General features: G+C 44.6%; 2 protein-coding genes across 2 annotated transcripts in view; both read right to left on the reverse strand.

The window, feature by feature from the left end:
• The window catches only part of RBAK (RB associated KRAB zinc finger), a 19,680-nt gene extending 16,686 nt beyond the window's left edge, over positions 1-2,994 (reverse strand). The window contains exons 1-2 of the mRNA XM_019637558.1: positions 2,913-2,994; positions 1,709-1,767 (exon numbers count right to left, since the gene is read on the reverse strand). Coding sequence (XP_019493103.1) covers positions 1,709-1,723 — 15 coding nt within the window. The 5' untranslated portion in view covers positions 1,724-1,767; positions 2,913-2,994. The remainder of the gene's footprint in view (positions 1-1,708; positions 1,768-2,912) is intronic.
• Positions 2,995-5,355: 2,361 nt separating this feature from the next.
• Positions 5,356-11,690, reverse strand: LOC109380146 (speedy protein E4-like). The gene is made up of 7 exons (XM_019637424.1): positions 11,582-11,690; positions 10,869-11,075; positions 10,156-10,214; positions 9,541-9,626; positions 7,881-8,049; positions 7,617-7,711; positions 5,356-5,544 (listed from the first exon to the last, which is right to left on the reverse strand). Exons 1-6 carry the CDS (start codon positions 11,688-11,690, stop codon positions 7,637-7,639), a joined length of 705 nt encoding a protein of 234 aa, XP_019492969.1. The 3' UTR covers positions 5,356-5,544; positions 7,617-7,636.
• Between the last annotated feature and the right edge of the window lie 781 nt (positions 11,691-12,471).

Here is a 12,471-nt window from a genome sequence, read left to right on the forward strand (position 1 = left end):
AAAAAAAAAAAAAAAAGAATGCTATCAAGTTTATAGGGGATGTTTCAAAAGGACTCAGAAACTAACTTGAAGGGACTCCCCTGGTCAAGGATGGACCCACTTAAACATCATAGAGAGTTAACAATGTCCATATACTGAAGTACTTAAAATTCATTTAAACCCATGACCTCATAATGACAACAAAACGAAACATAAAGTCCTATTTGATATTTTGAACATTGTCTTTCCTGTATGAGCCATAGAACCAGAGATGTTTTTCTTTCGAAAAGCATCCTAGCTAGTAAATAAAGAGGAAAGGGTAAAGTAGCAGGTGACCACTTTGTCCTTCCGAATGAATTACTGGGTCACGGTGATGAATAGCAATCAGCAGATGCCAACATCACCAAACACAGACAGGTGGGTAATATGGGCCCCCAGGAGAAAGAAGGCACAGTGTCATGGACAACACAGTCTTGCCTAAAAGGACTGAACCTAAAACTTCCAGCTTCACCAATTTTACAAGACGTACATGGAAAAAAAAAGTCAAGTAAAAAGAAGACAATGCAATCAACACAATCCTGACTGTGCGTAACTGAGGATAAACAACCCCATTTCTTCAAAAAACAAATTGCAAAGAAATAATACAAGAGATATAAAGGGGTAGTTTCTATTAAAAGATCTAAAAGACCTATCAAACAACTCCACTTTATGGATTCTATTTGTATCTTGATTGAAAAGAACAAGCCAAAAAACATTAGAAAACTGCAGAACTTTGAACACTGGATGTCATATAAGAAAGAATGGTATTATGGGTTATCCCCACCCACTTTTTACAAGACTCCTTATCGTTTAAAGATACATACAGAAATAATTACAGGTAAAATTTTTTTAAAGTCAAGAAAAGGGAGACTCAGTGAAGAAAATACCAGTTTGGAAGTAACAGATGTCAAGAGCAGACGAATGAATCGTCACTTGAGGTAAGGACTGGAAAATATCCACTGGATTTTACTATAATTAGGTCACTGCTAATCTTTACCAACAGATGCAGGAAGGTGGTAAGGACAAAACCAAGACACTGAGAATTGAAATGGGAATGGGAAATGACAACATCTTTACTAGAGAATGCCTGTTTGTATTGTTTGCTGGGCAACCAAATAAACAGACTAACGGAAATATCTGAAGGATGAGCAGGCCACTCCCCTATGACTTAGCTTTTACCCCTGGATTAAACAGTAAAAATGTAAATGTGTCTATTTGGAAAAATCCCATGCGCCAAGTTCTCCTCGGGCAGCATGTCTCTGCTTACAAAAGCCAGTATAAGCCACATATTGCATGATTTACTGGATGTTACTAGGGAAGCTATCCACATGATATAAACTTTATTAAAGACATTTTCCAAGTCCAAAGAAATCTTTACAACACACAACTAACAAAAACAGTTTCTTATTAGTCAATGCAATCCCGTCATGGATGGTATTTTCATTTTTCTATGATTGTCAACATCATCAGTCACATTTACAGCTCACCTTCGATAGCCCTAAAGTATCATATTTCCTATTCATACAAATTTGACAGATTCTTCAAGCTGATCTGACACTGTAATAACCACATTTTACATAATGTCTGTTATCTATTTCTGTTTCCATTTTAAAGTATGGATCCACATAAACCTCCTAAAATGCGTAACAAAGCAAAGTGGGAAAACATATACACAGACAGGGAAACTCACCTGGGATTCATGCATTTTCTGCTGCTCTTGGAAAAGTGTAGAGGTTGTTAACAGTGGACCTAGGGGAGAGGAAGCAAGTAGCTGAAGTCACCAGTAATCTGCCTGCCTAGGCAGGAACCTCCTGCATAAGAACCACCAAAGAAAGCTCAATAAAATGACATCCTGTAAACAGAGGGTGTTAAAAGGGTGGTAACAGGAGAAAGATACGCCAGGGCCATTTGTTGTAACTAAGAATTCAATCAGAGGTAATTAGGTGGATTATTGTCGCTGGTGAATATAAATATTGACACCTTTTTCAAATAGTTTGCCATCAATAAGCAAAAGGTGAAAAAACTTCCCATTATGCTGATTGCATATTTTCTTATTGTCTATTTAAATTGATTAAAATGAAAAAATCCACAGAAACGCAAAAGATGAGCTCTCAAAAATGAGGTAAATGTGCATTCAAGGCATGGTTTTGTTTTTTTATCAGACTGATCTTGGATACCATGCACCTGAGAATCTTTTATTAAGAAAACGGTAATACAGTGGACACAACACTTGGCCTGGGAGTCTGAGTCCTGTTAACCATCCCACCTACACACCTGGTAACTAACCTTGGACAAGTCACCTCCCTTCTCAGGCCCAGTCTCATCCTGTCAACCCAGGCAGCAGGACATAACCCTTGCAGACCTATCCTGCACTGCTGTTGACTCCACAGGGCAGAACCAGGGGAATCTGCACACACACAGGCCAGACAACAAGGTCCTCTTGGACCCTTACAGTCCCGTGTGGAATCTGGGCAGGGGCAGAAGAAGGGGCGTTGGGGTGTGGGGGGACGAGGGGACACCACACATCCGCGGTGGAGGCTGTGACCCCCTGCTCCCCGGGGAAACCTACAACTCTCACGTCTCAGGGGAGCGCCCATTCCGGAGCAGCCTGCCCAGGCACTCGGATCTCCGGGAAGCCGTCAAACCCTCCCTGTCGCACACTCTCGGGTCCTTGGCCCGGGGCGAGTTACCCCCAACCCTGCTCACCGCGGGTGGGAAGATCCACAACTGCCCCGAGGCCCTACCCCTTCGGGACTCGCTGATCTGCCCTAAGGCTCCCGAGGCTGCAGGATGGAGGCTGCCCCTCCGGCGCTTCTCTCCCTGGGTCCCCGCCTCTCCGCCTCCCAAGGCCGCTGTTCCGAGGAGCCGGCTCTGGGCCTACGGGACAAACTCACCCAGGAAAACGTTCCTCCCGGGGGCCTCACTGTGCCGTGCGCCTCTGCCAGGCCGCCGCGATGCAGACGGGCCGGGTCCGGAGCCCGCCGCCCCTGCTCCGCCGCTCGGCCCCTCGGGCCTGGCCCGCGAGCTCCGGGGTCGCGCCCGGGGGTCCCCGCTCGAGTCTCCGCCCGCCTGAGCGAACCCTGCCCGCAAAGCCTCACGCCTGCTGGGTGCCGGCCCGGCCGGACAGCATCCAGTCCCCAAGCCCCGGGATCCTCGCCCGCAGGAGGCTAAAGCCTGGGAACCAGGACCAGCGGTGACCTGGGCACCGACAGGAAGCGACAGCAGCGCGGCGGCAGTGCGCGTGCGCGAACACGCACACAGGGTGAGGTGCGCATGCGCAGGAGGGCGCCGGAACTCGGCCTGGCAGGGCCCAACCGGGGTAGCGGGACGAATAGCAGGACTCTATTTCCCAAAAGTCTGCAGGCCGTCATGTTAGGGACGGTCTTAATAGTTAGTCTACCTCTTCCAGCGGTTAACAGGCGCTGCCTTTTTTAAAGGACTCGCCAACCGGACCCAGAACTCAAATTTCCCCTTAATTTAAAGGAACTGTCGCCTCTGCACGCGGTGTCTTTCCTGATTGTGCACCGGCGCCCTAGTCCTTTACTTACCTTGAGAGCTTAAGGCTTACAATCAGTGACCACAGACAACTCTGATAAATAAAGGATACGGGTATATCATGTTCGTTTGCGATAAGTGAGACATTTAAGTAAACCTTAGTAAACAGAGTCCTGCGATAACGTAATAGGGTATTAGCCTGGCATACCTTCCTCCCCCTCGTTGGGAAAAAAGAAGCCTAGCTTTTCCAAAGCACTTGTAATTCGTGAGGACTGTACAAAAATCGTAAAACACGAAATTGAGACAAGAAAATTACCCATTACTTTACCTCCTGAAGAGAAAGACCAATCCTGTGATTATAGGGTCTGGGTTTTGAGCCATGCGATCTTAGCCAGGTCTCTGGGCGTGGGAAGGGGGCTGGAGATTGAATTCAATTGCATGGCCAGTGATAGAAAAACTCGTGACTACATAATGAAACCCTGGTAAAAACTTGGGTCCATTAAAGCTCAGGTGAGCTTCTCTGATTGGTGAAACGTATCTTATGTGCTGGGAGGGTGGACCATCCTGAGGGCACGGAAACTTGGTATTTCGGACTGTTTTAGTATTCTCTGATGCTATCATCTCCCAAGACGCTTTCCTCTAATAATTCAGAATTAGAGTTATTAGCTCCTTCTTCTCCATGCCTATTTTAACAGTTTTAGCTCTTCCTATCTTCTCTCTTTTTTCCCCAGAAATTTCTTGTATACCCTCTTTTCTTTTCCATATTTTATTTCACCAAACGCTCTAGATTTTCCTTTTACCGCATAAAACTGGAAATGGAGGTTGTGAAAAGAACTCCAATTAGGATTAAAATAGTGAGCACTGTGTGTGTTCTCTTGTGTTAGGGGTTCCGCTTGTCACAGCCCATTTCCAAGAATACATGTCTTGTTGAGTCACCTTTTCTTTATTTTGAATTTCAGATTATTGTCTAGGTATCCATAGTGCTTTCTTCCTTCTTTTTACTATTCCCATTTCCCTCCCTCAATATCTTCTTGTTTCCTGCTTTCAGACTCTAGCTCAGGATCTGCCCCAACTTTGATTGATTTTTCTACGTGAAAAGTAATTCAGGATTATTTTTTAGGGAAAATAAATTTGGTTGCATAATCTCAACTCCATTAAGTAATATTATCATTTGACAGTGAACAGGCAAGCCAGACTGGTAAGACCACACACATCGTGAAGGTTATACTTTCATCTTTATTATATTTCCCCAAGAGATACATTGTGCTATCCTCTTTAATAATCTAAAATAACATACAAACATGTCATCCAGCAAGACCAAAAAATAAAAATTTATATTTAACAAGAATTTTGGGGAACTACCCAAATAGCTATATATATAATTTATATTATATAAATATAATAGATAAAAACCTCAAAAACCTCTCCTGAAAGTATAAACGAAATTATATTCACATATATATGTTATAATATGCATCAGAAAACTTTGTAAGAAGCATGTTTTCAAAACTATGACTATTTCAAAACTATTTAAAATAAATATATAAATAAATATAATAATCCTACTGGCAACATTTTCAAAATAAGCCAATAAAATTTATGGCATACATAAAACTATCTACCACAATCTTATGACTCCAATTTTATACATTTAAAGTAATTCTGTCTTATTCTGAGCCCTTACATGCCACCTTCAAATGGTTCTAGACTATGTCAACCAAGTGTATAAAAAATGGGACTTCCAACTTCTACCTCAGAGATTTTAAACAACCTGAAATTTTGGGTTGTGTCTTAGGAAGGAATGGAACCTGAAAAAACCCTGGTTTTTTATTGTCCTTCCACAGACTCCTAGAAGTTGTATCCCCAGCTCCTAGGACTACAACATGATAACTATATTCTGCTCATTCTAGAATATTCAGGGTTCTTCTAGATTATCTTCTTAAGAGGCTCCTCTTTCCCTTCCTCATGTCTGTCATTAATGTCTGGATTGACTTCCTGCTGAAAACTTGAATCTCCCCTGGGCTCAGTGATCTAGAAGTAAGAGGAGAGAGAATGTCACATTTCAAAAAGGCAACTCACCAGATATATTCACATTTGTAGTCAATTCTAACTAGAGTTTAGCCTAACTTCTAAATCCAATTTTACCTCTTATCCTCCATTCTCAACCTCAGTCCTGAACCTTTATTTTCAAGTGTGATTCTTGAAATTTGATGACCCTGAGTCCAAAAATTACTTAATACACCTAAGGTCAGGCTCAGTAATCTGCTTTATAGCAAGGTGATATACTTCCTTTCTGCTCAGGAAGTAGAGCACATAGAGACAGTGTTGCTTTAGGCTTACTCACACCCTGGTCCTTTTGTACTACTTAAAATAAGAATTTCTAACCACACTACAAATATCACTACCATGTCATCATCACAAACAAACCATGAGACCAGATGCCTGATCCCTAACCCTAACCCTAGATCCTAATGTTTAACCATCATACTGAGTCTTAAATGTGGCTGCTGTTATGGTCCAAATGTTTTTGTCTCCCCAAATTCATATGTTGAAATCCTAACCCCTAAGGTGATGGTATTAGGATGTAGGGCCTTTGGAAGGTGATTACGTCATGAGGTGGAGCCCTTATGAATGTGATTAGTGCCTTTATAGCAGATGCCCAGAGAGCTCCCTCACCCCTGCCACCATGTGAGGACATGGTGAGAAGTTGGCAATCTGCAACACAGAAGAGGGTCTTTACCAGAACCCAACCATGTTGGCACCTGATCTTAGAATTCCAACCTCCAAAACTGTGAGAAATAAATGTCTGGGGCCGGCCGAGTGGCGCGTTGGTTAAGAGCTGGCTTGGAATGCCAGAGGGCCCCGGTTTGGATCCCACATATGAGGGCCAGTGACACTGCCCTCTACAGCTAAGATGCTGAACAACAGCTCAAACTGGAGCTGGGCTGCCATGAGTTGCCGGCGACAGCGTAAGCTGCAGTGGGTTGCCACGGGCTACCGTGTGTAGCCAGCAGCCAGAGTGAGCGGCCAGCAGCCGCAGTGAGCGGCCCATCCAGAAGCCAGCGACTGATCTGTCTCGCCCGGGAAGAGCGCAGTGATGGTGACAACTTGGGCCAGTGAAGCAACATCCTCCACAACTAGACTGAAGAATAAAAGGATAGCAACTTGTCTGTTCCCCTTCCCCCAATTCCTCAGCGCTGTTCCCATCCCCCAATTCCCCAATAAAAAAAAATCTTTAAAAAAGAAAGAAATGTCTGTTGTTTATAAGACACCCATTCTGTGGTAGTTTGTTATAGCAGCCCAAATGGACTAAGATTCTAGTTCACAAGGTTTAAACCAAATCTTTGCTTAATCGGATTCACTCTGCCCAAATCTGTAACTCTGGTGTGGCTATCACAATAAGCCATGCTGAAATCAGTGTTCCTCAGCCTGCACTCATTCTGACACACTTCCTTGACCATATACTTGAAGGGGAAAGGTGTAATTGTACAAGAGAAGAGATTGGTCCAGAAGTGGTAGGTTGGGTACATGAAGAACACATTGGTGACCTGCCCATAAGCAATTTGTTTGAAAGTAAATTTGGATGAAAATACAGCTAGTCATAATTTATCTTTTATTATTGGATAGATAGACTTTTCCATCTAGTATCCAATTGTTAGATATTTACTTTGTTGTAGAGAAATCCTTATGGTTGGAATTTTATATAGACAAATCCTTATATTCCTGAGGGATGAGAAGGCCAGAATGAATTAGCAAGAGAATGTCAAAACACAATATATGGAAAAAATTGGAAACATTGACTTTTCATAAAAATCAACATTTCATCAAAACTGTTATTTGGACCCAATTGCTTTGGGTGAAATGATTTTAGCCAAATCTTGAAGTCAGGCACCCACACATCCCGCTGCCTATGTGTGGCTGTCAGCTTGTGGCTGGGAGCTGAGGCAGTGCCTGGCTTTATGCGTGTTGGGTCTACTTCACAGTGTGTTGGTGAGGGTGATGAGGGTGGGGGGCAGTGAGCATGGGTCCAGCAATTGGGTTTCTCAGATTTCCTAAATGGACAACAAGTCATCCCATCTGCACCTGTGAGGACACAGACCTACCTTCCTTCAGGCCAATGACCTCAGGCCTCCATCATCTCAGGAATGAGGGCACGATCTCGCTTCCATACCCAGAGCTCTGGATCAAAGGCCTGGATCTAGAAAGGCAAACAGCCTCCTGATAAGATGATGATTCTCCAAGTGACTCCCCTCCTTTCCTTTGTCCAACCCCCAATTCTTTCATCCCCAAATCCCAACTCTGATCCTCCATGATCCCTTCTCCCTCCAATCTGATCCCCCTCCCCCAGATTCCCACATCCCACCCACCTCCTCACACTCTTCCTTGGTGACCCTTGTCTTCCAGCCCATGAAACGGAAGAATTGGAATCGCAGTTTGTGGAACAAAGAACGCTGGGAGAGGTTCTTCCCATAGAGGAAGGAAAAGATGGCCTGTTTGGGGGCCTGGTTATCCTCTTCCATATCATTGGCCAGGTAACTGGGGAAAGACAGCAGACTGCAGGTCAGGAGCAGGAGAGGAAGGACCCCCACCTAAGGTCAGCTTCCTAGAAAGGACACAGGCTGATCATCATCACACAGGACCTACACAAGCCCTACCCAGTGTCACAGAGTGCCACCTGGTCATCAAGAAGCCACTGCTGGGCAGGGACCTGAAGGGCACCTCTCATACCTTAATGATGAAGACAAAATTCAGCGGGGCAGCCTGAGGGCCCTTCCCCCTATCCCTCAGGCAATGCAGTTTCCATCACAATTTTCCCGTCCCCATCCTCAGCCCCCTTCCCTTCCATCTGTGTGTGTGCACACACCTGTCTCACTCTAGTGTAAGTACCTCTACATTTCCTGAGGGTAGGGACTGACTGATCTATTTCCGTATTCATCACTTTCCTACCAAATGACTAACATAGGTTCATATTGGTGCATTAATTCAACAGCACTTCTTGAACCTCCCTTCCCATCACCTCACATTCCCTAGCACTAGGTGCACTTTATAAGGTTTCCTACAATGAATGAATGAATACTTTGTTTCATAGTCAAATGCAAAATGACTACATCATAGACTCAATATAACTCGAACATTTGCAAAATGAAAGGAATTGTGCTGCGTGTTTTAAGAATGCAGTGAAATTTGGACAAGACCTGCTGCCTTCAACAGATGTCTAATGGGATTGGGGTTGGGGAAGAGGGGAGATAAGAAATAACTATTATAATCCAAAATATCACATTGTAATAGAATTTTAATTAAAGTGCAGAATTTAGGGAGGTCAGAAAAGGTATCACGAAGATTTTGGTGTTTGAACCGACTTTAAGAATAGGCCATTGTTTTAGATACATATTTGTAAAAGAGACCTAGGCAGAAAACACAATATGAAAACAGAGGGGCGTGTATCTGGAAGAGCAGTGAAGCAAAGGAATGAAACGTCAGGACAGTACCCAGTTTGATAGGGATTGTAGAGAGAGTAGAATTCAAACTGAGAACTCTGGCCTGAATTTAGAGCATAATTAGCCTATGAGATCGTTGATCAGGGCAGTGAAGGGGTTTAGACCTGTGTTTTGGAAGGATATTCAGAGAGACTTGTAAGAAACATCCCTGGGAGCATGTTACAGTAGATCTGTGTTGTTGTAATGAGGGCCTGAACTGAGGAAGAAGACAATTCTACTTGGTAAAGATATGGGAAAGAGTGTGACAGAGGGATTGGAAATGGTTAGTCTAAAGCCTATTTGCTTGGGGGCAGGGGAATGTCAATTCTTTCATTTGGGGTTTTGTGTTTGTTTTGTTTTGTTCAGTCTTTTAGCTGACATTAGGGTTGTTGGTATAAAGAACACTATACTACAATATAATCCTATTATTTTTACACACAGAGTACATACAAATAGGTTAAAAAAATGGATGAAGGCTCAGAGTCCCCCTTCTCTCCCTCCACCCCCTAGGGTATGACTATTGACAGATGGGATTAAGCCGAATACTCACAGGGCCAGGAAGAAATGAATTCGCTGGTACTGCCAGGAGAAGAGGCCAGCACGGCTAAAATAAGCTATGACCATAGATAGGAGATACTGATGGAAAGAAGAAAAACACCGCACAAGAGGGGTCACATTGTGGAAGGGAAGAACAGTGAGATAAGGGAGGCTGGGGGCAGGTATTGCCACTGGGAGTAGAGACCCCGGTGTTGAGGGGAGCTGCTTATTGGGGGGGGGGTAGGAGGAGCTGTCAGAAGGTGGGTCGCAAACCCAGAAGTCATGGGAAGACTTTATGATGCTCAGGACAGCAATCTCTGAAGGTTCGAGGGCATTTGTTTAGGACATCTGGCATCAGGAGGGTTTTTGAGCAGCTGGAGCAAAGGGGGATCCCCAAGAGCTGTGAGGAGATGGAATTTAATGTGCCAACAACCAAAGGGGCAAGCCTTGAGCTCAGATTTCAGAGGAGCCAGGGAAAAGGCAGGGCTGCCAGTCCACACTGCAAGAAACCACTAGGCCCCCAAAGGGAAGTGGTGACAAGGCGTCAGGTTGGACAGAGAAGTAGAGCCGTGGGTTCGGAAAGCTCTCCACTGCCACAGATGGATGGTGGAGCAGGAATTCCTCTTACCTTGTCAGACACCCTCAGATTTCTGTCCCAGGCTAGGAATCTTTTAATGACAGGATCCTCTGTGAAAAGAGGGCATGTGTCAGGCTGACAGCTGGAACAGGGCTGCCATGGGAATGTCCCAGAGCAAAGAGAAGAACTATGCCTCTCCTGGGGAGGTTTCGGGATTGTGGCAAAGGGTGAGGCTAATGGGAGTGTGGGGAGGAGACAGTTCACCGACAAGGCAGCAGTGGTGTCTGCCTATCGGGGTGTCTGAGTGAGAGGTAGGGTGTCAGGAGAATACCTGCATGTCAGATCTTAAATCAGTGATGCTCCCTCATCATGCGTGCATGTACCACTGAAGACACCATACTCATTCAGTCATTTTCTCAATTGACAGTCACATCAGGGTGCAAAGATGGCCTTATTATTCTTACACAGAAGAAGGTATTTAAATTTAAAAGGCTGCTTAGTCAGTGCTAAGAAGTCTCAGAGGGTACAGTTGAAACCAAGTTTTCTGATCCCAAGTGCAGACCCTTTTCAAGTCTAGTCTAATCTTGTATCATTTCTAAGTGCCCCAATGAGCGATCAATATGGAGTTCTCCTAGGACAGAGAGCTCACCAATTATTAATAGCATGGAATTCTTTTCCATTGCACAAGTGTAGGCATTGGAAATTTCTTCAAAAAAAAAAAACAAGAGTAGGACTGGAGGGTGCTCTCCAGGGTCTCTTCCTACCGAGCAGCCTTTTGAAGACCTCATGGTGTTCAGGTAGAACTGGAGACACCCGCTGCCTCTTCAATTTCATCTTGAGCCCACACAGCATCTCCACGACCCACATGTCCTCAGCTCCAGGGGCAGTCTCCTCCTCTTCCTCTGCTGACCACTCCCTCCTCCTCTTTCGGCCAGGGGACTGAGGCAGGGGACTGGAATCTACCCGGGGGTCTGAATAAAGAATCCAGGATACAATATAAAGCTTTTGTCTTTGGAATTCTGTTACTGGTCACCCAAACCCCATCCCCACTTACCCCCCAAAACACAAACCCCTCCATTCTCTCCAGTCTCATAGGCTACTGGTCTTCTCCCACACTCTCTCTGCAGCTTTCTCCTTTGGTGATATCCATCTCCCCACCACTGATCTTGCCATTGTTCCATTTCCCTGTCCGCAAAACTCTTCCTCGTTAGAGAGGTCTCTCCCATTGGGAGAGGGACAAGGAAGCCTCTACTGTTTCCTCTCTTCTCTTCTTTCATCCTTGGATCTCATCTCCTAACTCTCCTTCCTGGTTTCCCAGGTTTCCTTCCACTGGGATATCCTTGTCCCCAGATGCTGTACTCTCCTTCAATCCCTGGCTTTCTCAATCACTCCCTTCTTTCACACACACCCTACTCATGTACCCCTTCTTCCTCAATGGTCAACCCTCTCACATTCCTTCTCCCTCCAGTTTCCTCACCTGGTGGTCCTGGGATTTCTTCGCCCACTATCACCTGCAGGGGGGACCCTGAGAAGTTAGGCTGGGGTCTCTGGTCCTCGGACTGGAAACGTGGTTGACACCTGGCCATGATTTCTCCCAAACTCTTCCCTTCTATGTAAGCTAGACTCTGATCTGTCCAAACTCCTGTGGATTCTGGCTGAACACACAAGCCCGTTATCCCTTCTCCAAGCTGAGCAGGAGCTATGAGTGGAGAAGAGTTCTGAGAAGATACTGTTGTCCACTTCTGCTGCCAGGCACCACGGAGTTTGGTCCCTCCAATCAAGAAGGTCGGAAGCCTCTGATGTCATCAGTCATTCCAACCTGGCAACCAGTTTGAAGGAAAACACATATAACTACCATGTGTGCACTTCTCCTGGAGATCAGGGATACACGATAACTCCTGCAACTGACCCAACCACCTTTGACCAGCCTCCAAAACGTCAAGGCGTCAGCATCACTCTTTACCCCCTTCCCAGCAGATGTGGTGTTCTCTCTATTCTAAACTTGAAATATATTGGACTCTCGCCTTCCTTCCCATTCTTATTTCAGAGTGCAGTCTAATGGGAGAGGGAGGAGAGTGACAAAGAAATCTAGGGTAAGCCAAAGTGGTAAGACCTTACAAGAATGAGACCTTGAAGAGATAGATATCTGTACATCCCCTGTTTGTTGCAACATTATTCACAATAGCCAAGATATGGAAACAACTTCAGTGTCCATCAATGGATAAATAGATAAAGAAAGTGTGAGATATATATATATATATATATATATATATATATATATATATATAATGGAATATTATTCAACCATGAGAAAGAAGGAAATCCTGACATTTCTATATGTTAATTATACCTCAATAAAGTTGAAAT

This window comes from Hipposideros armiger, unplaced genomic scaffold, assembly GCF_001890085.2.
Source record: "Hipposideros armiger isolate ML-2016 unplaced genomic scaffold, ASM189008v1 scaffold_33, whole genome shotgun sequence".
Lineage (NCBI taxonomy): Eukaryota > Metazoa > Chordata > Mammalia > Chiroptera > Hipposideridae > Hipposideros > Hipposideros armiger.

Bases quoted from the DNA above. Each gene is read 5' to 3' on its own strand.
- LOC109380146 (XM_019637424.1), bottom strand. From the start codon at position 11,690: ATGGCCAGGTGTCAACCACGTTTCCAGTCCGAGGACCAGAGACCCCAG. The intron at 8,050-9,540 runs GTGAGTATTCGG...GTCTTTCCCCAG, and splicing joins ATTCATTTCTTCCTGGCCCT to TTACCTGGCCAATGATATGG. The intron at 7,712-7,880 runs GTGGGTGGGATG...TTGCCTTTCTAG, and splicing joins CCAAGGAAGAGTGTGAGGAG to ATCCAGGCCTTTGATCCAGA.